The sequence below is a fragment of the Pygocentrus nattereri genome, chromosome 9 (genome assembly GCF_015220715.1).
Source record: "Pygocentrus nattereri isolate fPygNat1 chromosome 9, fPygNat1.pri, whole genome shotgun sequence".
Lineage (NCBI taxonomy): Eukaryota > Metazoa > Chordata > Actinopteri > Characiformes > Serrasalmidae > Pygocentrus > Pygocentrus nattereri.
Window position 1 is genome coordinate 1807134 of NC_051219.1, and position 26482 is coordinate 1833615.

Consider the following 26482-nt stretch of genomic DNA (forward strand, 5'->3'; position numbering starts at 1 on the left):
ATACATAGATATATACACGCGTATAACACGTACGCCTTACGTCTCACCGTTATACATAGATATATACACGCGTATAACACGTACGCCTTACGTCTCACCGTTATACATAGATATATACACGCGTATAACACGTACGCCTTACGTCTCACCGTTATACATAGATATATACACGCGTATAACACGTACGCCTTTCGTCTCACCGTTATACATAGATATATACACGCGTATAACACGTACGCCTTTCGTCTCACCGTTATACATAGATATATACACGCGAATAACACGTACGCCTTACGTCTCACCGTTATACATAGATATATACACGCCTATAACACGTACGCCTTACGTCTCACCGTTATACATAGATATATACACGCGTATAACACGTACGCCTTTCGTCTCACCGTTATACATAGATATATACACGCGTATAACACGTACGCCTTACGTCTCACCGTTATACATAGATATATACACGCGTATAACACGTACGCCTTTCGTCTCACTGTTATACATAGATATATACACGCCTATAACACGCACGCCTTTCGTCTCACCGTTATACATAGATATATACACGCCTATAACACGTACGCCTTTCGTCTCACCGTTATACATAGATATATACACGCGTATAACACATACGCCTTACGTCTCACCGTTATACATAGATATATACACGCCTATAACACGTACGCCTTTCGTCTCACTGTTATACATAGATATATACACGCGTATAACACGTACGCCTTTCATCTCACGGTTATACATAGATATATACACGCGTATAACACGTACGCCTTTCGTCTCACCGTTATACATAGATATATACACGCGTATAACACGTACGCCTTTCGTCTCACCGTTATACATAGATATATACACGCGTATAACACGTACGCCTTTCGTCTCACCGTTATACATAGATATATACACGCGTATAACACGTACGCCTTACGTCTCACCGTTATACATAGATATATACACGCCTATAACACGTACGCCTTTCGTCTCACCGTTATACATAGATATATACACGCGTATAACACGTACGCCTGTCGTCTCACCGTTATACATAGATATATACACGCGTATAACACGTACGCCTTTCGTCTCACCGTTATACATAGATATATACACGCGTATAACACGTACGCCTGTCGTCTCACCGTTATACATAGATATATACACGCGTATAACACGTACGCCTTTCGTCTCACCGTTATACATAGATATATACACGCGTATAACACGTACGCCTTACGTCTCACCGTTATACATAGATATATACACGCCTATAACACGTACGCCTTTCGTCTCACCGTTATACATAGATATATACACGCGTATAACACGTACGCCTGTCGTTTCACCGTTATACATAGATATATACACGCGTATAACACGTACGCCTTTCATCTCACCGTTATACATAGATATATACACGCGTATAACACGTACGCCTTACGTCTCACCGTTATACATAGATATATACACGCGTATAACACGTACGCCTTACGTCTCACCGTTATACATAGATATATACACGCGTATAACACGTACGCCTTACGTCTCACCGTTATACATAGATATATACACGCGTATAACACGTACGCCTTTCGTCTCACCGTTATACATAGATATATACACGCGTATAACACGTACGCCTTTCGTCTCACCGTTATACATAGATATATACACGCGAATAACATGTACGCCTTACGTCTCACCGTTATACATAGATATATACACGCCTATAACACGTACGCCTTTCGTCTCACCGTTATACATAGATATATACACGCGTATAACACGTACGCCTTTCGTCTCACCGTTATACATAGATATATACACGCGTATAACACGTACGCCTTACGTCTCACCGTTATACATAGATATATACACGCGTATAACACGTACGCCTTTCGTCTCACTGTTATACATAGATATATACACGCCTATAACACGCACGCCTTTCGTCTCACCGTTATACATAGATATATACACGCCTATAACACGTACGCCTTTCGTCTCACCGTTATACATAGATATATACACGCGTATAACACATACGCCTTACGTCTCACCGTTATACATAGATATATACACGCCTATAACACGTACGCCTTTCGTCTCACGGTTATACATAGATATATACACGCGTATAACACGTACGCCTTACGTCTCACCGTTATACATAGATATATACACGCGTATAACACATACGCCTTACGTCTCACCGTTATACATAGATATATACACGCCTATAACACGTACGCCTTTCGTCTCACCGTTATACATAGATATATACACGCGTATAACACGTACGCCTTACGTCTCACCGTTATACATAGATATATACACGCCTATAACACGTACGCCTTACGTCTCACTGTTATACATAGATATATACACGCCTATAACACGTACGCCTTTCATCTCACCGTTATACATAGATATATACACGCGTATAACACATACGCCTTACGTCTCACCGTTATACATAGATATATACAAGCCTATAACACGTACGCCTTTCGTCTCACCGTTATACATAGATATATACACGCGTATAACACGTACGCCTTTCGTCTCACCGTTATACATAGATATATACACGCGTATAACACGTACGCCTTACGTCTCACCGTTATACATAGATATATACACGCGTATAACACGTACGCCTTACGTCTCACCGTTATACATAGATATATACACGCGTATAACACGTACGCCTTTCGTCTCACCGTTATACATAGATATATACACGCGTATAACACGTACGCCTTTCGTCTCACCGTTATACATAGATATATACACGCGTATAACACGTACGCCTTACGTCTCACCGTTATACATAGATATATACACGCGTATAACACATACGCCTTACGTCTCACCGTTTTACATAGATATATACACGCCTATAACACGTACGCCTTTCGTCTCACCGTTATACATAGATATATACATGCGTATAACACGTACGCCTTACGTCTCACCGTTATACATAGATATATACACGCCTATAACACGTACGCCTTACGTCTCACCATTATACATAGATATATACACGCGTATAACACGTACGCCTTACGTCTCACCGTTATACATAGATATATACACGCCTATAACACGTACGCCTTTCGTCTCACCGTTATACATAGATATATACACGCGTATAACACGTACACCTTTCATCTCACCGTTATACATAGATATATACACGCGTATAACACATACGCCTTACGTCTCACCGTTATACATAGATATATACACGCCTATAACACGTACGCCTTTCGTCTCACCGTTATACATAGATATATACACGCGTATAACACGTACGCCTTTCGTCTCACCGTTATACATAGATATATACACGCGTATAACACGTACGCCTTACGTCTCACCGTTATACATAGATATATACACGCGTATAACACGTACGCCTTTCGTCTCACCGTTATACATAGATATATACACGCGTATAACACGTACGCCTTACGTCTCACCGTTATACATAGATATATACACGCGTATTACACGTACGCCTGTCGTCTCACCGTTATACATAGATATATACACGCGTATAACACGTACGCCTTACGTCTCACCGTTATACATAGATATATACACGCGTATTACACGTACGCCTTACGTCTCACCGTTATACATAGATATATACACGCGTATAACACGTACGCCTTACGTCTCACCGTTATACATAGATATATACACGCGTATAACACGTACGCCTTACGTCTCACCGTTATACATAGATATATACATGCCTATTACACGTATGCCTTACGTCTCACCGTTATACATAGATATATACACGCGTATAACACGTACGCCTTACGTCTCACCGTTATACATAGATATATACACGCGTATAACACGTACGCCTTACGTCTCACCGTTATACATAGATATATACATGCGTATAACATGTACGCCTTACGTCTCACCGTTATACATAGATATACACACGCGTATAACATGTACGCCTTACGTCTCACCGTTATACATAGATATATATACGCGTATAACACGTATGCCTTACGTCTCACCGTTATACATGGATATATACACGCGTATAACACATACGCCTTACGTCTCACCGTTATACATAGATATATACACGCCTATAACACGTACGCCTTTCGTCTCACCGTTATACATAGATATATACACGCCTATAACACGTACACCTTACGTCTCACCGTTATACATAGATATATACACACGTATAACACGTACGCCTTTCGTCTCACCGTTATACATAGATATATACACGCCTATAACACGTACGCCTTACGTCTCACCGTTATACATAGATATATACACGCCTATAACACGTACGCCTTTCGTCTCACCGTTATACATAGATATATACACGCGTATAACACATACGCCTTTCATCTCACCGTTATACATAGATATATACACGCGTATAACACGTACGCCTTACGTCTCACCGTTATACATAGATATATACACGCCTATAACACGTACGCCTTTCGTCTCACCGTTATACATAGATATATACACGCGTATAACACGTACGCCTTTCGTCTCACCGTCATACATAGATATATACACGCGTATAACACGTACGCCTTACGTCTCACCGTTATACATAGATATATACACGCGTATAACACATACGCCTTACGTCTCACCGTTATACATAGATATATACACGCCTATAACACGTACGCCTTTCGTCTCACCGTTATACATAGATATATACACGCGTATAACACGTACGCCTTTCGTCTCACCGTTATACATAGATATATACACGCGTATAACACGTACGCCTTACGTCTCACCGTTATACATAGATATATACACGCGTATTACACGTACGCCTTACGTCTCACCGTTATACATAGATATATACACGCCTATAACACGTACGCCTTACGTCTCACCGTTATACATAGATATATACACGCGTATAACACGTACGCCTTACGTCTCACCGTTATACATAGATATATACACGCGTATTACACGTACGCCTTACGTCTCACCGTTATACATAGATATATACACGCGTATAACACGTACGCCTTACATCTCACCGTTATACATAGATATATACACGCGTATAACACGTACGCCTTACGTCTCACCGTTATACATAGATATATACATGCCTATTACACGTATGCCTTACGTCTCACCGTTATACATAGATATATACACGCGTATAACACGTACGCCTTACGTCTCACCGTTATACATAGATATATACACGCGTATAACACGTACGCCTTACGTCTCACCGTTATACATAGATATATACATGCGTATAACATGTACGCCTTACGTCTCACCGTTATACATAGATATACACACGCGTATAACATGTACGCCTTACGTCTCACCGTTATACATAGATATATACACGCGTATAACACGTATGCCTTACGTCTCACCGTTATACATGGATATATACACGCGTATAACACGTACGCCTTACGTCTTACTGTTATACATAGATATATACATGCTTATAACACGTTCGCCTTACGTCTCACCGTAATACATAGATATATACACGCGTATAACACGTACGCCTTACGTCTCACCGTAATACATAGATATATACACGCCTATAACACGTACGCCTTACATCTCACCGTTATACATAGATATATACACGCCTATAACACGTACGCCTTATGTCTTACCGTTATTATATGTAGTTTCTTTTATTATATGTAGTTTCTTACATATTTACAATGCATATGTGACAGTACTCTTATATAAAGATGCATACATACCTTCATGCATGAGTCATTACTTATTATATACATTATGAGAAGCTGATGTTGACTGCAGTGTCTCTGTGTCAGGAATAAGGGCTTCATCCCCAGCAACTACGTCACAGGCGTAGACAACATAGAGGCTAATGAGTGAGTATCAGACCTTCACTTCTCCATCATACACACTCACACACTGCTGCTCAACGTTGGCCTTACTTCACTCTACAGGTGGTACTGCAAGAACATTAACAGGTCTGAAGCTGAAACCTTACTACGTCAGGAGGTGAGTAGAGCCAGGTCATCACTCTCCCTGTCCGCTCCGTGAGAAACACCTACCTCATGGGTGTATAAACATGTACAGGTTGGGTTTTTGTGTGGTTTGATTTGAAAGGCAGCAGAAGTTTTCTTGATTGGGTTGTAATGTTAAACATAAAATCCTCTTACTCAGCTGTCCAGAGTCAGACGGAGTCTCGGCTTTAAACTCTGCTCTCTTGTCTGTGTATAGAATAAAGATGGTGGCTTCATTGTGAGAGAATCCAGTCAGCCCAACAGCTACACCGTGTCTGTCTACTCTAAAGCACTGAGGTACAACCAACTAACCTTTAACTACTACCCTAAAGCACTGAGGTACAACCAACGAACCTTTAACTACTACCCTAAAGCACAGAGGTACAGCCAACTAACCCAGAACTATAACTACCCTAAAGCACGGAGGTACAACCGACTAACCCTTAACTACTACCCTAAAGCACGGAGGTACAACCGACTAACCCTTAACTACTATCCTAAAGCATGGAGGTACAACCAACTAACCCTTAACTACTATCCTAAAGCGCAGAGGTACAACCGACTAACCCTTTACTACTACCCTAAAGCGCCAAGGTACAACCAACTAACCCTTAACTACTATCCTAAAGCACCGAGGTACAACCAACTAACCCTTAACTACTACCCTAAAGCGCCGAGGTACAACCGACCAACCCTTAACTACTACCCTAAAGCGCCGAGGTACAACCAACTAACCCTTAACTACTATCCTAAAGCACCAAGGTACAACCAACAAACCCTTAACTACTACCTAAAGCGCCGAGGTACAACCAACTAACCCTTTACTACTATCCTAAAGCGCAGAGGTACAACCAACTAACCCTTAACTACTACCCTAAAGCGCCGAGGTACAACCAACTAACCCTTAACTACTACCCTAAAGCGCCGAGGTACAACCAACTAACTCCAAAATACTACCCAAAACCGCCAAGGTACAACTGACTAACTTCGAACTACTATGCTAAAGTGCCGAGGTACAACTGACTAACTGTTAACTACTACCCTAAAGCGCCGAGGTAAAAATGATTAACCCTGAACTGTTACGCTGAAGCGTTGAGGTACAACCAACCCCAACCTAGTATTCTAACGTGCCGAGGTACAATACTAATGCCAACTGACTACTAACCCCTGACAAACCCTGAAGTACTATGCTAAAACACCAAGGTACAACCGACTAACCCCGAACCACAACCACGCTAAAACACCAAGGTACAACCGGCTAACCCTGAACCACAACCACGCTAAAACACCAAGGTACAACCGGCTAACCCTGAACCACAACCACGCTAAAACACCAAGGTACAACCGGCTAACCCCGAACCACAACCACGCTAAAACACCAAGGTACACCTGACTAACCCCGAACCACAACCACGCTAAAACACCAAGGTACAACCGGCTAACCCTGAACCACAACCACGCTAAAACACCAAGGTACAACCAGCTAACCCCGAACCACAACCACGCTAAAACACCAAGGTACAACCGACTAACCCCGAACCACAACCACGCTAAAACACCAAGGTACAACCGGCTAACCCTGAACCACAACCACGCTAAAACACCAAGGTACAACCGGCTAACCCCGAACCACAACCACGCTAAAACACCAAGGTACACCTGACTAACCCCAAACCACAACCACGCTAAAACACCAAGGTACAACCGGCTAACCCCAAACCACAACCACGCTAAAACACCAAGGTACAACTGACTAACCCCGCACCACAACCACGCTAAAACACCAAGGTACAACTGACTAACCCCAAACCACAACCACGCTAAAACACCAAGGTACAACCGGCTAACCCCGAACCACAACCACGCTAAAACACCAAGGTACAACTGACTAACCCTGAACCACAACCACGCTAAAACATCAAGGTACAACCGGCTAACCCTGAACCACAACCATGCTAAAACCCAAGGTACAACCGGCTAACCCCGAACCACAACCACGCTAAAACACCAAGGTACAACCGGCTAACCCTGAACCACAACCATGCTAAAACACCAAGGTACAACCGGCTAACCCCGAACCACAACCACGCTAAAACACCAAGGTACAACCGGGTAACCCTGAACCACAACCACGCTAAAACACCAAGGTACAACCGGCTAACCCCGAACCACAACCACGCTAAAACACCAAGGTACAACCGGCTAACCCCGAACCACAACCACGCTAAAACACCAAGGTACACCTGACTAACCCCGAACCACAACCACGCTAAAACACCAAGGTACAACCTGCTAACCCTGAACCACAACCACGCTAAAACACCAAGGTACAACTGGCTAACCCCGAACCACAACCACGCTAAAACACCAGGGTACAACCGGCTAACCCCGAACCACAACCACGCTAAAACTCCAAGGTACAACCGGCTAACCCCGAACCACAACCACGCTAAAACACCAAGGTACAACTGACTAACCCCGAACCACAACCACGCTAAAACACCAATGTACAACCGGCTAACCCCGAACCACAACCACGCTAAAACACCAAGGTACAACCGGCTAACCCTGAACCACAACCACGCTAAAACACCAAGGTACAACCAGCTAACCCTGAACCACAACCACGCTAAAACGCCAAGGTACAACTGACTAACCCCGAACCACAACCACGCTAAAACACCAAGGTACAACTGACTAACCCCGAACCACAACCACGCTAAAACACCAAGGTACAACCGGCTAACCCCGAACCACAACCATGCTAAAACACCAAGGTACAACCGGCTAACCCTGAATCACAACCACGCTAAAACACCAAGGTACAACCAGCTAACCCTGAACCACAACCACGCTAAAACACCAAGGTACAACTGACTAACCCCGAACCACAACCACGCTAAAACACCAAGGTACAACTGACTAACCCTGAACCACAACCACGCTAAAACACCAAGGTACAACCAGCTAACCCTGAACCACAACCACGCTAAAACACCAAGGTACAACTGACTAACCCTGAACCACAACCACGCTAAAACATCAAGGTACAACCGGCTAACCCTGAACCACAACCATGCTAAAACACCAAGGTACACCTGACTAACCCCGAACCACAACCACGCTAAAACGCCAAGGTACAACCGGCTAACCCTGAACCACAACCACGCTAAAACACCAAGGTACAACCGGCTAACCCCGAACCACAACCACGCTAAAACACCAAGGTACAACCGGCTAACCCCGAACCGCAACCACGCTAAAACGTCAAGGTACACCTGACTAACCCCGCACCACAACCACGCTAAAACACCAAGGTACAACTGACTAACCCCGAACCACAACCATGCTAAAACACCAAGGTACAACCGGTTAACCCCGAACCACAACCACGCTAAAACACCAAGGTACAACTGACTAACCCCGAACCACAACCACGCTAAAACACCAAGGTACAACCGGCTAACCCTGAACCACAACCACGCTAAAACACCAAGGTACAACCGGCTAACCCTGAACCACAACCACGCTAAAACACCAAGGTACACCTGACTAACCCCGAACTATAATTATGCTAAAGCAACCGGCTATCTCTGAACTATAACCCTGCTAAACTAACCCTGCCCAAACTGCAACCATGCCAGGGCGTAGAGGTACAACTGACTAACCCGACCTGTAACCACAGCAAAGCCCCAAGGCGTAACTGACTAACCCCCAAAAGGCAAGAAATTGTTGTCTAACTCACTGTTTCATTGGTTTATTAATAGATTGTCTGTTTGATTGATTGATTGATTGATTGTCAGTTCATTTTAGATTTTGAGTGTAAGGCGTCATGTGAGGCGCCACTAGGTTGGAACATGTGTTAATAACCTGTATCTGATGAACCAGTCACTCAGTCACTGAGAGCCTGGGAGAGGTGAGGCACTACCAGATAAAGCAAACAGACGGAGGGAAATACTTCCTGGCTGAAAATTATGTGTTCGGCTCCATCCCTGATGTGATCCGGTACCACCAGCACAACGCCGCAGGTAAGGCCTCCGAACCGCACTGTGTCCCGAACTGTCCCGAACTGTCCCTCTGTCCGTTTCCGATCTCTCCTCTGTCCCTCTGTCCGTTTCCGATTTCTCCTCTGTCCCTCTGTCCGTTTCCGATCTCTCCTCTGTCCCTCTGTCCGTTTCCGATTTCTCCTCTGTCCCTCTGTCCGTTTCCGATCTCTCCTCTGTCCCTCTGTCTGTTTCCGATTTCTCCTCTGTCCCTCTGTCCGTTTCCGATATCTCCTCTGTCCCTCTGTCCGTTTCCGATCTCTCCTCTGTCCCTCTGTCTGTTTCCGATTTCTCCTCTGTCCCTCTGTCCGTTTCCGATTTCTCCTCTGTCCCTCTGTCCGTTTCCGATCTCTCCTCTGTCCCTCTGTCCGTTTCCGATTTCTCCTCTGTCCCTCTGTCCGTTTCCGATTTCTCCTCTGTCCCTCTGTCCGTTTCCGATTTCTCCTCTGTCCCTCTGTCCGTTTCCGATATCTCCTCTGTCCCTCTGTCCGTTTCCGATCTCTCCTCTGTCCCTCTGTCTGTTTCCGATTTCTCCTCTGTCCCTCTGTCCGTTTCCGATTTCTCCTCTGTCCCTCTGTCCATTTCCGATCTCTCCTCTGTCCCTCTGTCTGTTTCCGATTTCTCCTCTGTCCCTCTGTCCGTTTCCGATTTCTCCTCTGTCCCTCTGTCCGTTTCCGATCTCTCCTCTGTCCCTCTGTCCGTTTCCGATTTCTCCTCTGTCCCTCTGTCCGTTTCCGATTTCTCCTCTGTCCCTCTGTCCGTTTCCGATCTCTCCTCTGTCCCTCTGTCTGTTTCCGATTTCTCCTCTGTCCCTCTGTCCGTTTCCGATTTCTCCTCTGTCCCTCTCCGATTTCTCCTCTGTCCCTCTGTCCGTTTCCGATTTCTCCTCTGTCCCTCTGTCCGTTTCCGATTTCTCCTCTGTCCCTCTGTCCATTTCCGATTTCTCCTCTGTCCCTCTGTCCGTTTCCGATCTCTCCTCTGTCCCTCTGTCTGTTTCCGATTTCTCCTCTGTCCCTCTGTCCGTTTCCGATTTCTCCTCTGTCCCTCTGTCCGTTTCCGATCTCTCCTCTGTCCCTCTGTCTGTTTCCGATTTCTCCTCTGTCCCTCTGTCCGTTTCCGATCTCTCCTCTGTCCCTCTGTCCGTTTCCGATTTCTCCTCTGTCCCTCTGTCCGTTTCCGATTTCTCCTCTGTCCCTCTGTCTGTTTCCGATCTCTCCTCTGTCCCTCTGTCCGTTTCCGGTTTCTTCTCTGTCCCTCTGTCCGTTTCCGATTTCTCCTCTGTCCCTCTGTCCGTTTCCGATTTCTCCTCTGTCCCTCTGTCCGTTTCCGATTTCTCCTCTGTCCCTCTGTCCGTTTCTGATTTCTCCTCTGTCCCTCTCTCCGTTTCCGATTTCTCCTCTGTCCCTCTGTCTGTTTCCGATTTCTCCTCTGTCCCTCTGTCCGTTTCCGATTTCTCCTCTGTACCTCTGTCCGTTTCCGATTTCTCCTCTGTACCTCTGTCCGTTTCCGATTTCTCCTCTATCCCTCTGTCCGTTTCCGATTTCTCCTCTGTCCCTCTGTCCGTTTCCGATTTCTCCTCTGTACCTCTGTCCGTTTCCGATTTCTCCTCTGTCCCTCTGTCTGTTTCCGTTTTCTCCTCTGTGATTTCTCCTCTGTCCCTCTGTCCATTTCCGATATCTCCTCTGTCCCTCTGTCTGTTTCCGATTTCTCCTCTGTGATTTCTCCTCTGTCCCTCTGTCCGTTTCCGATTTCTCCTCTGTCCCTCTGTCTGTTTCCGATTTCTCCTCTGTGATTTCTCCTCTGTCCCTCTGTCCGTTTCCGATTTCTCCTCTGTACCGTGCCTCTGTGAAACCTTCTGTCCCGTCGTGATGTAATAGAAGCGACCACCGTAGTGCTCTGGACTGTCTGCTGTTGTAGACGTTCACCTTATGTCTGATGGGCAGGTCTGGTGTCAAGGCTGCGTTTTCCTGTTGGTCCGATGAGGAAGTGTCTCCCTGCTACTGCGGGATTCAGCTCAGGTAACAGACACTAACACACCAGTGAGCGACAGTAATACTGCTGTTGCTCTGTAATGGAAAATGCTGTCGTTTGCTGTGACGACGTGATTGTTACACTTGCTGTGGTAACACTGTGGTCCTTATTTATGCGCATATATCGATGATGTTACTGTGACCTCACAACAAAGCGGCAGTAAGCTTGTAATGTTACTTAGGTAAGGCATATTTTAAGGCTCCTTTATGGAAACATTAGTGTTTACATTAACACAGTGGTAACACTGTTATGTTGTAAACCGAACATGTTATAATGCTGTTATAACTGATAACGGTGACATTGTAATGCTGTATCTTACTGAGGGTGTCAAACTGATGCTGTGGTAACATTTTAGTGTTACATGTAACTGATCATTTCGTGGTAACCCTGTGGAACACTGTAGATATATAAGTGATACTTTTACACTAACGCTGTGGTAAGGCCGGTCATCAACGTGTAACTGATATCTTTACGGTGTAGTAACGTTATAAATAACTGATCACTTCATGCTTTTGTTGTTTCACCACTGTGGTTATATAACTTATAAATAATTTTATGCTAATGCCGTGGTGACACTGTGGTGATGTCATAGATCATTTTGCACTAACAGTGTACTAAAGTTATATAACTGATAAGTTTACACTAACGCTGTGGTAACACTGTAGTAATGCTGTGATAATGCTGAGGTCATTTCATTTAATTTTATAACTAGTAATAATGTTACACTAATCCTGTGGTAACTGTCCGGTAACTATATATATGGTGATTTTACGCTAATGTAGTAACACTGCTGTAATGTTATATAAGGGTTCATTTAATGCAAACATTCTGGTAAAACTGTAGTGAGGAAGACTGTATGAATCAGTTCTGCTGTGATATTGTGTGGATACTGTAAATCTACAGTAACTCTGTGATGGTAATGTGTGTGTGTCTGTGTGTGCGTGTGTGTGTGTGCGTGTGCAGATAAGTGGGAAATCAACCCGTCTGAGCTGACGTTTCTGAATGAGCTGGGCAGTGGTCAGTTCGGAGTGGTCAAGATGGGGAAGTGGAGAGCTCTGTGCCGAGTGGCCATTAAGATCATCAACGAGGGAGCCATGTCTGAGGAGGACTTCATAGAGGAGGCCAAGATCATGACGTGAGTAATACCAACACACACACACACACACACACACACACACACACACACACACACACACAGACACACACACACACACACACACACACACACACACAGACACACACACGCACACACACACACACACACACACACACAGACACACACACGCACACACACACACACACACACACACACAGAAACACACTCACACACACACCCACAGACACACACACACACACATGCACACACACACACACACACACACACGCATACACACACACACAGAAACACACACTCACACACAAAACAGAGACACACACAAACACGCATACACACACACACACACGCATACACACACACACACACAGAAACACACACTCACACACAAAACAGAGACACACACATGCACACACAACAGACACACACACACACACACACACACACACACAGACAAACACACAGACACACACACGCACACACGCACAGACACACAACACACACACACAGACAAACACACACACACAGACACACACACACAGACACACACACAAACACACAACAGACACACACACACACACAAACACACACAAACAGACACAACAGACACACACACATGCACACACACACACACACACAACAGAGACACGCACACACACACAGACATACAACAGACACACACACACAGACACACACAGACACACACGCACACACGCACAGACACACAACACACACACAGACAAACACACACACAGACACACACACACACACACACACAACAGACACACACAGACACACACAAACAGACACAACAGACACACACACACAGGCGCACACATAAACACACACAACAGACACACACACACACACACGCACACACACACACACACACAGACACAGACACACACAGACACACAACAGACACACACGCAAACACAGACACACAACAGAGACACACACACACACACAGACACAACAGACACACACACACACAGACACACAACAGACAAACACATACACACGCACACACACAGACACACACACACACACAGACACACAAATTGACACACACACACACACACACATACAGACACACACACACTCACATTAGAAGTGGAAAGTTTAGTAAGGTGATGGAAAGTGCAGCGAGTGAGGGGGCAGAAAGTGTGTGAAGAGCGAGAAAGAGTGAGAGGGAGGAAAGAGAGGCAGATATAGGCCGATGACCACTTCCTGTGAAAGGTTCTAGAGAAGAAAAGCTGTGAGTGTAAAAGGCGGAGGGCTTAGGGGGCAAAGTTACTTTAACGGGGTGTGTGTGTGTGTGTGTGTGTGTGTGTGTGTGTGTGTGTGTGTGTGTGTGTGCTGAATATTTCCGCTGCTGTGTCTGAAGTGAGATCGTGTTGCAGGTCGTCTCGTATAATTAAACTTGTTGGAACTTTTAATTTAAATATAGAATTTCTACTGAACTGCAAAATAGCAGCTCAAGTTCAAAGTGTTTATTGTCATATGTACAGAGCAAACAGGTTTCCTTATATACAATGAAAAGCTTACTTTGCTCCTCGCTAAGAATGCCAGATATAACATTAAGAATATAAAGAGTATATATACAACCATATATATTAATCAAGAAATAGTGCAATGTATAAATTACAGTGGTATGGATGGATGGTGCTGTGCCTTGCCGGGAACATGATTGTCTGCAGCAGAAATGAGTGCTAAAGTGCAATAGTGCAATTGTAAACATGTGCTACAGTTAAAGTGACAGTAGGTGCAGGTTATTCCTGAGGAAAGAGTTCTTTACCAGTGGGATACACATCACACGTCTGTACCTAAGTCTGGCAGACCGAAGTGTGAATAGTTATTTCTGGTTCAGAACTCTGATTGCGGTGGGGAAGAAGGAGTTCTTTAGTCTGGAGGTCTTGCACATCATACTCCTATACCTCCGTCCTGAGGGCAGAGGTTTGAACAGACCGTGCTGGGGGTGGGTGGGGTCTTTGATGATGGAGGCAGCCTTCCTTTGGACTCTGTGGTTGTAAATGTTCTGCAGAGAGTGCAGTGGAGAATTGGTGATCTTCTCTGCAGTCTTCACCACTCTCTGTAGGCATTTACGGTCCATCACAGTCAAGCTGCCGTACCACACGGTGATGCAGCTGGTCAGGAGGCTCTCAATGACGCAGTTGTAGAAGTTGCTGAGGATCACCGGAGACATCCCAAACCTCCTTAGCCTCCTCAGGAAGTACAGCCGCTGTTGAGCCTTTCTGACTAGCTGCTTGGTGTTCAGTGACCATGTGAGGTCTTCACTGATGTGGACACCCAGGTATTTAAAGCTGCTCACCCTCTCCACCTCGAGCTCCCGGATGAAAAGTGGCCGATGAGGTCTCCTCTCCTTCCTCATGTCCACTATCAGCTCCTTTGTCTTGTCTAGACTTGTCTAGACTTACAGATACATCACAGAATCCCACCAACTTCTCCAGATTTTCTGCAAGATTAACTGGTTCTGATGTCAAAATAGCGGTTCTGGTGTTCTGACCGAGTCACAGTGGAGGTGATAGGAACCAGACGTCCCTCTAAAAGCTCCTACAGAAAGTTCCTACATGAACTTGTTCTGAATTCACTGCCTGATGACTGAGACGCTGTTTTATGAGAGTTTAGAGAACTTCAACTCCATTCATGGTGGAGGGAGACATGCAGGGCGCTGTGCGGCAAAATAGTCCCCAAAGAAAACTCATTATTCCAGATTTTCCACTGTTTTCCATCATCAACATTCCATATAAGCTCAGAAGACTCGTGTAGGTTCTCTGGTGGTTCCGGATGGTAAATAAAGTGTCTATATCTGTGTTGTAGTCATGGCGACGCCTGGTTCCCATCACCACCACTGTAAAGACGTCTGGACCGTTTCACATCAAACCCTCTGAATGACAGCAATGTGTGTGTGTGTGTGTGTGTGTGTGTGTGTGTAGGAGGCTGTGTCACCCGAAGCTGGTGCAGCTGTACGGTGTGTGTACGGTACAGAGGCCAATCTGCATCGTGACGGAGCTGATGGAGAAGGGCAGTCTGCACCACGTTCTGCAGCACAGCACCAGCACACTGCACAGTGTGAGGCTGCTGACCATGTGCCAGGACGTGTGTGAGGGCATGGAGTACCTGGAGAAAAACAACTTCATCCACAGGGACCTGGTCAGCCTTCCTCCTCAATTCTACTCAATTCTACTCAATTCTGTCTTCCTCAGTTATACTGACTTCTACTGTGACTCTATCGGGTCCCTCAAATCTACATCAGTTCTCCTTTAATTCCATTCTGTTTTATTCAATTCTACTTCAATTCTATTTCAATTCTTATTTCACATCTACTTCAGTTCTACAGTTCATGTAATCCCACAAAAATATCATCAATCCTAATTACCTAATGAGAAACTGTAGAACAGATTCGGTTTATATCACAATACCTACATTTAGAGTCGGTTATTCATTCAGTCTAATGAGAAACTGTAGAACAGACTCGGTTTATATCACAATACCTACATTTAGAGTCGGTTATTCATTCAGTCTAATGAGAAACTGTAGAACGGACTCGGTTTATATCACAATACCTACATTTAGAGTCGGTTATTCATTCAGTCTAATGAGAAACTGTAGAACGGACTCGGTTTATATCACAATACCTACATTTAGAGTCGGTTATTCATTCAGTCTAATGAGAAACTGTAGAACAGACTCGGTTTATATCACAATACCTACATTTAGAGCCGGTTATTCATTCAGTCTAATGAGAAACTGTAGAACAGACTCGGTTTATATCACAATACCTACATTTAGAGTCGGTTATTCATTCAGTCTAATGAGAAACTGTAGAACGGACTCGGTTTGTATCACAATACCTACATTTAGAGTCGGTTATTCATTCAGTCTAATGAGAAACTGTAGAACAGACTCGGTTTATATCACAATACCTACATTTAGAGTCGGTTATTCATTCAGTCTAATGAGAAACTGTAGAACGGACTCGGTTTATATCACAATACCTACATTTAGAGTCGGTTATTCATTCAGTCTAATGAGAAACTGTAGAACGGACTCGGTTTATATCACAATACCTACATTTAGAGTCGATTATTCATTCAGTCTAATGAGAAACTGTAGAACAGACTCGGTTTATATCACAATACCTACATTTAGAGTCGGTTATTCATTCAGTCTAATGAGAAACTGTAGAACGGACTCGGTTTATATCACAATACCTACATTTAGAGTCGGTTATTCATTCAGTCTAATGAGAAACTGTAGAACAGACTCGGTTTATATCACAATACCTACATTTAGAGCCGGTTATTCATTCAGCCTAATGAGAAACTGTAGAACGGACTCGGTTTATATCACAATACCTATATTTAGAGTCGGTTATTCATTCAGTCTAATGAGAAACTGTAGAACAGACTCGGTTTATATCACAATACCTACATTTAGAGTCGGTTATTCATTCAGCCTAATTAGAAACTGTAGAACGGACTCGGTTTATATCACAATACCTACATTTAGAGTCGGTTATTCATTCAGCCTAATTAGAAACTGTAGAACGGACTCGGTTTATATCACAATACCTACATTTAGAGTCGGTTATTCATTCAGCCTAATGAGAAACTGTAGAACAGACTCGGTTTATATCACAATACCTACATTTAGAGTCGGTTATTCATTCAGTCTAATGAGAAACTGTAGAACAGACTCGGTTTATATCACAATACCTACATTTAGAGTCGGTTATTCATTCAGCCTAATGAGAAACTGTAGAACGGACTCGGTTTATATCACAATACCTACATTTAGAGCCGGTTATTCATTCAGCCTAATGAGAAACTGTAGAACGGACTCGGTTTATATCACAATACCTACATTTAGAGTCGGTTATTCATTCAGTCTAAAGAGAAACTGTAGAACGGACTCGGTTTATATCACAATACCTACATTTAGAGTCGGTTATTCATTCAGCCTAATGAGAAACTGTAGAACGGTCTCGGTTTATATCACAATACCTACATTTAGAGTCGGTTATTCATTCAGTCTAAGGAGAAACTGTAGAACGGACTCGGTTTATATCACAATACCTACATTTAGAGTCGGTTATTCATTCAGTCTAATGAGAAACTGTAGAACAGACTCGGTTTATATCACAATACCTACATTTAGAGTCGGTTATTCATTCAGTCTAATGAGAAACTGTAGAACGGACTCGGTTTATATCACAATACCTACATTTAGAGTCGGTTATTCATTCAGTCTAATGAGAAACTGTAGAACGGACTCGGTTTATATCACAATACCTACATTTAGAGTCGGTTATTCATTCAGTCTAATGAGAAACTGTAGAACGGACTCGGTTTATATCACAATACCTACATTTAGAGTCGATTATTCATTCAGTCTAATGAGAAACTGTAGAACAGACTCGGTTTATATCACAATACCTACATTTAGAGTCGGTTATTCATTCAGTCTAATGAGAAACTGTAGAACGGACTCGGTTTATATCACAATACCTACATTTAGAGTCGGTTATTCATTCAGTCTAATGAGAAACTGTAGAACAGACTCAGTTTATATCACAATACCTACATTTAGAGCCGGTTATTCATTCAGCCTAATGAGAAACTGTAGAACGGACTCGGTTTATATCACAATACCTATATTTAGAGTCGGTTATTCATTCAGTCTAATGAGAAACTGTAGAACAGACTCGGTTTATATCACAATACCTATATTTAGAGTCGGTTATTCATTCAGCCTAATTAGAAACTGTAGAACAGACTCGGTTTATATCACAATACCTACATTTAGAGTCGGTTATTCATTCAGCCTAATTAGAAACTGTAGAACGGACTCGGTTTATATCACAATACCTACATTTAGAGTCGGTTATTCATTCAGCCTAATGAGAAACTGTAGAACGGACTCGGTTTATATCACAATACCTACATTTAGAGTCGGTTATTCATTCAGTCTAATGAGAAACTGTAGAACAGACTCGGTTTATATCACAATACCTACATTTAGAGTCGGTTATTCATTCAGTCTAATGAGAAACTGTAGAACGGACTCGGTTTATATCACAATACCTACATTTAGAGTCGGTTATTCATTCAGCCTAATGAGAAACTGTAGAACGGACTCGGTTTATATCACAATACCTACATTTAGAGTCGGTTATTCATTCAGCCTAAAGAGAAACTGTAGAACGGACTCGGTTTATATCACAATACCTACATTTAGAGTCGGTTATTCATTCAGCCTAATGAGAAACTGTAGAACGGTCTCGGTTTATATCACAATACCTACATTTAGAGTCGGTTATTCATTCAGCCTAATGAGAAACTGTAGAACAGACTCGGTTTATATCACAATACCTACATTTAGAGTCGGTTATTCATTCAGTCTAATGAGAAACTGTAGAACGGACTCGGTTTATATCACAATACCTACATTTAGAGTCGGTTATTCATTCAGTCTAATGAGAAACTGTAGAACAGACTCGGTTTATATCACAATACCTACATTTAGAGTCGGTTATTCATTCAGTCTAATGAGAAACTGTAGAACGGACTCGGTTTATATCACAATACCTACATTTAGAGTCGGTTATTCATTCAGTCTAATGAGAAACTGTAGAACGGACTCGGTTTATATCACAATACCTACATTTAGAGTCGGTTATTCATTCAGTCTAATGAGAAACTGTAGAACAGACTCGGTTTATATGACAATACCTACATTTAGAGCCGGTTATTCATTCAGCCTAATGAGAAACTGTAGAACAGACTCGGTTTATATCACAATACCTACATTTAGAGCCGGTTATTCATTCAGTCTAATGAGAAACTGTAGAACAGACTCGGTTTATATCACAATACCTACATTTAGAGATCAGCGTTATCTCCCATCTCATGTTCTGGATTCAGCTCATGAAGGGCTTGCTGATGAGCCGATGAGCTGAGCCGATGAGCTGAATCAGGTGTGTTTAATGAGGCTGTGTGCTGAAGTCTGCAGTGCGGTGGCCCACAAGGACTGGAGGCTGACACATGAGCTACATGTTGTTCCCTTTCTAATTTTGCTATTGTTATATAATATAATAAAATATATATATATGTACATATCACTGCTGTCAGAACAAAGCCTCGCATCTCAATTTTTGTTGTTTTTCAGTTTTTGACATAATCTAAAAACGCCTGTTGGCCTTTTGCGCAAATTTCATGATGAATGGACCAAGAGTAACGGCCCCACATGACTTGGAGAAATGTCCGGTCGCGTTCACTCACAGACAAAGTGAAGCATGTTTGTGGTTTGTCCTGTTAAATTACCATTTTGGAGCTATGAGTTTTTGATCCAATAGCAGTGATATCCTGGTGACCTGCCGTACTGGCGTGTGCTGTTTATATGTATGTATACTGTATATATGTAGAGTACAGTGCTGATGTAATATGTCTCCTGCAGGCAGCGAGGAACTGTCTGGTGAATGAGAGGAACATTGTGAAAGTCTGTGACTTCGGCATGACAAGGTCAGAATTTCGACACTGCACACAGAGCTGCACACGCACTGAGCACTAAGTCACGCTGATGCTCAGAGACCACTGAAAACACTCACTTCAATATTCAACAGCCTGATGGCATCGCTGCTGATGCTAATGGTGGAGAACCCAGCTTGTTATGAGTGTTTGTACACTGTCCCTGTTGTGATGACACCTCCACTGTGGAGGAGCAGAGAGTAAGAAACGCTGCACCAGGCTGTTACTTCACTCCAGCTCTAAAAGCACTTCAAGTTTCTTGAGTTTCGCCACTGGGTTTTTGTGCCACACGGAGCCGTCAGTGTTTTAGTCACATTCGCCAGAAACGCCCCGAGGAGAGCTTTCATCACTCACGCCGGGCTTCTTAGAATCAGGCCTTCTTCCTGTGAGACACCCAGAGGAGGAGGCTTTCAGAAGACCTTCCTGTCTGTTTCTGCAGCGCCACTGACGACGACACCGACGACCTTTTACTGTTTACAGGCATCAAAACGCGAAAATACACGAAGAGCACAGACGGCAGCCTTTTTATTTCAAGCTCTTGTCGTGGCTTCAAAGCCGTGGGACGTCGTGCTGCCTCTGTGTTCAACTGACCGGCTCAGAAACGGCCACCTTAGAGAAGAAGGCAGGAACCTGCCCATACTTTCATTTAACGTAAAAAGATTCGGCTTCGTTTTTATCGGTCACTATAAAGCTGACAGCTGACACTATAAAGGTCAGCTGGAGTGATCAATCAATCAATGAATCAATCAAGGTTTATTTACTGAGGGAGCGTGTAGATGAGATCAGCGGGTGAGAAGTTGGACAGTAAAAAATGAAAAACATTTCAAGTGCAGCAATTTTATTAGAGCTAGTAAAGAAATTAATAAACGATTCAAATTACAGCGAAGCAGCTCAATAAAAACCATCAGATACGGATAAACCTGTCATGATTGGCCCCGCCCAGTCCTGTCCATGTGCTCGTGTTGTGTTTTGGTCTAGTCCACATGCTTTTCGTTTTGGTCCTAGTCCAGCCCCTTGTTTCGTGACTCCGCCCCTGACTGTGTCCGCCTGTCCATCATCCCTGGTGTATTTAAGCCCTGTGTTTGCCCCTTGTCTTTGCTGGTCTTTGTTCTGTCTGAACTGTTGTTTGAAGTGTTTGATGTCATTTGGCGTTTGTTTATTCCGGCCTCCGGTGTTTGTTGATCTTGTTTTTTCATTTTGTCCCTCCTTCTCTCCGTGTTGGCTGTTTGAGCCTGGACTGTTGGGACTATGACCCTGGATTTGCCCATAACCAAAGTTGCTTACCTCAGCGTGTGCGTCCGCCTCCTCGCTGCACGTTCCAAAAATAAATTAAAAAACACAATTAACAAATAAGTTAATAAATAAAGAGGTAGAAGATAAATGGGCAGTTAAAGAGAACAATAATAAAATACATTCGAAAAGGATAATAAAAGTGAAAAAACAGCTGAAACACACCAAAATGATATTAAATATATAAAACGAAGCCAAGGTGTCTCCGGACGCACAGCCAGAGATGACCAGCCAGTACATCCAGTGACCGGCGCCGTGTGGTTCAGTTTATTACAGGAAAAACGAGTAAATAAGTCAGTAAAATCAGACGAGTTTGACACTGAGCTCTGATCAAAGAGTCTTTCATCATCTCTGTGTTTGTGTTTGCAGGTACGTTCTGGACGACAATTACACCAGTTCTATGGGTTCTAAGTTCCCAGTGCGCTGGTCTCCGCCGGAGGTTCTGCACTACCAGAAATACAGCAGCAAGTCTGACGTCTGGTCCTTCGGTAAGGAACGCTCACGCTGTGCTGAGCAGCTTCACTCTGATGATTATCTGATGCGTCTGATCTCGTCGCTGACCCCGTCAGACGGCCTGCGGTCCTGATACACATCTCTCTGTCTGCCTGCCGAACTCTGAGAACCAGAGTTCTCGCTCACATCGTTCTATAACTCGTTCTTATGATGTGTATTTGATGTCTTGATTTGATGGATAACACACTGTGCTGTTTATTTATTTATTTATGTGAGTTATTTGTACATTTACAGTACTTGGTAGACGCTCTTACCCACTTTACACAGGTAGGCCAAGGTGGTGTTGGGAGTCTTGCCCAGGGACTCTTATTGGTGGACGGTAGGACGGTACCCAGGAGGGGAATTGAACCCCACTCTACAGTGTAGAAGACAGAGTGTTGCCCACTACGCTGTCTCAACCACAGTTGCACACAACCACAGTTTTGAAAAAGTTGGGGTGCTGTGCAAAACATAAATAAAAACAATGATGTAACCACATCATTTAAACCCTTCATTCAAATTCAAATCCAGGCATATATTTCCACTGATATGTCTGAGATGTTGTCTTCGTACTATTTCCAAGGAAATCTATACTCTTTAAAAAGATGGTCCTTCAGGCGTTTTTTAATAAAGAAAGTGGCTCTATGTAGAACCATGAACACTCAAAGAATCCTTTGCATGATTAAAGGCTTTTTTTGGATCATGAAAGGTTCGACAGATTAATGTTGCACATGGTTCTATATAGAACCTTTTTGAAAATGGTTCTAAGTAGCACTCAAAAGATCTCTTCTATTGTAAGTTTGTAACAAGTTCAAAAAGGTCTATATATCATGCATTGATCCAAAGAACCCTTGCATGAGGTTGATCTTTTAGTGTGGTTCTATTTAGAACCATTTTTGTAAGTAAAAGACCCTTGAAGCACTATAGAGTGTTTAAAGAGTGTATATTTAATTGAAAATAGTACAAAGATAACAAATCAAACGTTGAAGCTGAGAAATGTGATGCCTGTTTTTGAGTTTAAATGCAGGTTTTAAAAGATTTGCATTGCTGCTTTTGTTTACATTTTGCACAGCATCCCAACTTTTTTTGTCATCCCAGTGTTTCTGAATGAAAAACGAGTTTTGGGCTTCACAGGCTTTTTCAGTGGATACAGGTTTGAAGCGACGTGCTGATCACTCACGTAGCTAAGTGGACAACAGGAGGCTGACTGTGTGAAATATCTGTAGAGTGGATGCAGGATGTGAGTGGCCATCGAGTGCCAGCTGCGGCCGGCCTGTTTCACACGTTCTACCTCTGAGAGGTGTTAGTGACGCAGGACGTCTTACCTCTTTAACCTCAGCGCTCATATTAGCACAGCCTGTCGAGCAGAGCCTCCCCGACTCAGCACTGCAGCAGGGCAGCGTTTAGAGGAGAGGCTTCGCACATCACACGGCAAATTACAGACTAATCTAAATCGATGAAAACGGATCAAAACACCACCCAAAACGTTTTTACTCCGATTGTCATCAAACTAAACACCAATCTTTCTGTGCTCTCTGTATGTCGACCCAGCTCAAAACTATCGAGAACCGATCAGAAGTCAGAATACTGCTGAGGGTAAACAAACATACCGTGCTCCTTTCACACTGTTTCCTCACCAAGCGACATGTTTCCACATCGAGCACTGAGCAGAACATCATTCAGGGCAAGCAGAAGACGACGGCTCTCCCTCGGCTAATGTTAAACTGTTAGCTTTAGCGTTAGCTCATTAGGGCAGTCGTGGACTGGACGTTAGGGAACCGGCCCTGTGACCAGAAGGTCGCTGGTTCGATCCCCAGAGCCGACAGTCCATGACTGAGGAAACCAGGAGCAAGACACCCAACCCCCAACTGCTCCCCGGGTGCTGTGGATAGGGCTGCCCACCGCTCCGGGCAAGTATGTGTGTTCACTAGTGTGTATGTGGTGTTTCACTGCACGGACGGGTTAAATGCGGAGGTCTAATTCCACAGTGTGCAAAATACAGTTGGTAAATGGTTTTAAATTCTATTCTAACGTAGCCAACAGTAGCTACAAGAAGCTCTTCGCTTCTGAGAAGAAACAGTTTATTCAGTAAACGTTTATGAATGTGGGAACTTGGTGCTGCTGAATGTGGGAACTTGGTGCTGCTGAATGTGGGAACTTGGTGCTGCTGAATGTGTTGTGCAGCTCTCAGGTGTGCTGATGTGGGAGGTGTTCTGTGTTCTCTCTGCAGGTGTGCTGATGTGGGAGGTGTTCTGTGTTCTCTCTGCAGGTGTGCTGATGTGGGAGGTGTTCTGTGTTCTCTCTGCAGGTGTGCTGATGTGGGAGGTGTTCTGTGTTCTCTCTGCAGGTGTGCTGATGTGGGAGGTGTTCTGTGTTCTCTCTGCAGGTGTGCTGATGTGGGAGGTGTTCTCTGAAGGCCGCATTCCTTTCGGGAGCAAGTCTAACGTGGACGTGGTGGAGGAGGTCACTCAGGGTGGACGACTCTACAAACCCCAAAAATGTCCCACAAACATCTACAACATCATGTTCCAGTGCTGGCACGAGGTCTGAACCTCACTCCCCTCACACTTAGCAGAGCATGTGTGTTTATGGGTGTGTGTGGCTGAATGAGCTCCAGCAGGACAGTGGGCTGTTGGTGTGTGGGGCTGAATGCAGTGCTGGGTGTTGTGATGAAGCGCGTGTTGGGGCTGTGTGTGTGTGTGTGTGTGTGTGTGTGGCTGAATGAGCTCCAGCAGGACAGTGGGCCGTTGGTGTGTGTTTAATCATGTGCTCAGGGTTCTGCAAGTGCTCAGGGTTCTGTATAGAGCCATTTTCTTCACTAAAAAACCCTTGAAGACCCATGAAGAACCACCTTGAAGGGCTCCTGGTGGTCTCGTTTGGCTGAAGAATCAAATGCACCGCCCATTTATCCCAGGTGTGCTCATTTCCCCTGCGTGAAGGTGGTGTATTCATGTCCGTGTGTGTTTGTGTGTTTCAGAGGCCTCAGGGTCGGCCTTCCTTCTCCCAACTGCTCCAGAGAATAAAAGAGGTGGCTGAGGAACAAACGACGTAGAGGAGAACAAACAACAAACAAACAAACAAACACCCTGGACTGCACAAACAGCACAACCTGCTCTTCAGCTTCAAACTCACCGTGGCCCAGATGGACTTCGCCCTGTACAGACCGTGTCAATAATAAACGTGTATATTTTTGTAATAAAACTGGCTCTGAAAGCTCTCGCGTTAGTATCATTCCGCTCTGGTCAGCAGAGCCGGCCGACTCCGTCTCACCACGCAGGCATTCCAGCTTAGCTTTAAGCTCGGTTTGATCTGAGCCTGGAACTACGTCCCCAAGGCAACTAACGCTGCACGGCTAACCTGCTCCAGGGCCGGTCGAGATCGAGATCACGGATCAGAAATGGCTCCTCCCCCATTCACAAAACACACGAGCTTCACATGTGAACAATTAATAATAATAACATTTATTTATTAATGACTTATTGTATTAAATATTACTATATTATTATATTTTGTTACATTAGAAAATGTATATTTATTAATATAAAACATATGAACTTCACATGAGCACAATTAATAGTAATAATATTCAATTATTAATAATGATTTTTTATGGGTTGGACTCATGAACTGTCCGTTGTCACCCATTCTGTTCATAACTTTTATGGACAGAATTTCTTGGAACAGCCAGGTGGCGGAGGGCGTCCAGTATGGTGGCCTCAGGATTTCACGTGATGTGGTCCTGTTGGCGTCATCAGGCCGGGACCTCCAGCTCTCTCTGGACCAGTTTGCAGCCGAGTGCGAAGCGGCTGGGATGAAAATCAGCACCTCTAAATCTGAGACCATGGTCCTCAGTCGGAAAAGGGTGGAATGCTCTGTCCAGGTCGGGAGTGA

At 44.0% G+C, this 26482-nt stretch overlaps 1 protein-coding gene across 2 annotated transcripts in view; it reads left to right on the forward strand.

The window, feature by feature from the left end:
• The window catches only part of txk (TXK tyrosine kinase), a 35921-nt gene extending 10116 nt beyond the window's left edge, over positions 1-25805 (forward strand). For both annotated transcript variants that reach the window (XM_037541039.1, XM_037541040.1), the window contains 11 exons: positions 5874-5933; positions 6012-6066; positions 6289-6368; positions 9960-10099; positions 12058-12132; positions 13109-13280; positions 16217-16433; positions 20739-20803; positions 22469-22587; positions 24978-25135; positions 25569-25805. In XM_037541039.1, the coding sequence (XP_037396936.1) occupies positions 5874-5933; positions 6012-6066; positions 6289-6368; positions 9960-10099; positions 12058-12132; positions 13109-13280; positions 16217-16433; positions 20739-20803; positions 22469-22587; positions 24978-25135; positions 25569-25643 (1216 nt within the window). In that variant the 3' untranslated portion in view covers positions 25644-25805. The remainder of the gene's footprint in view (positions 1-5873; positions 5934-6011; positions 6067-6288; positions 6369-9959; positions 10100-12057; positions 12133-13108; positions 13281-16216; positions 16434-20738; positions 20804-22468; positions 22588-24977; positions 25136-25568) is intronic.
• Positions 25806-26482: the final 677 nt, after the last annotated feature.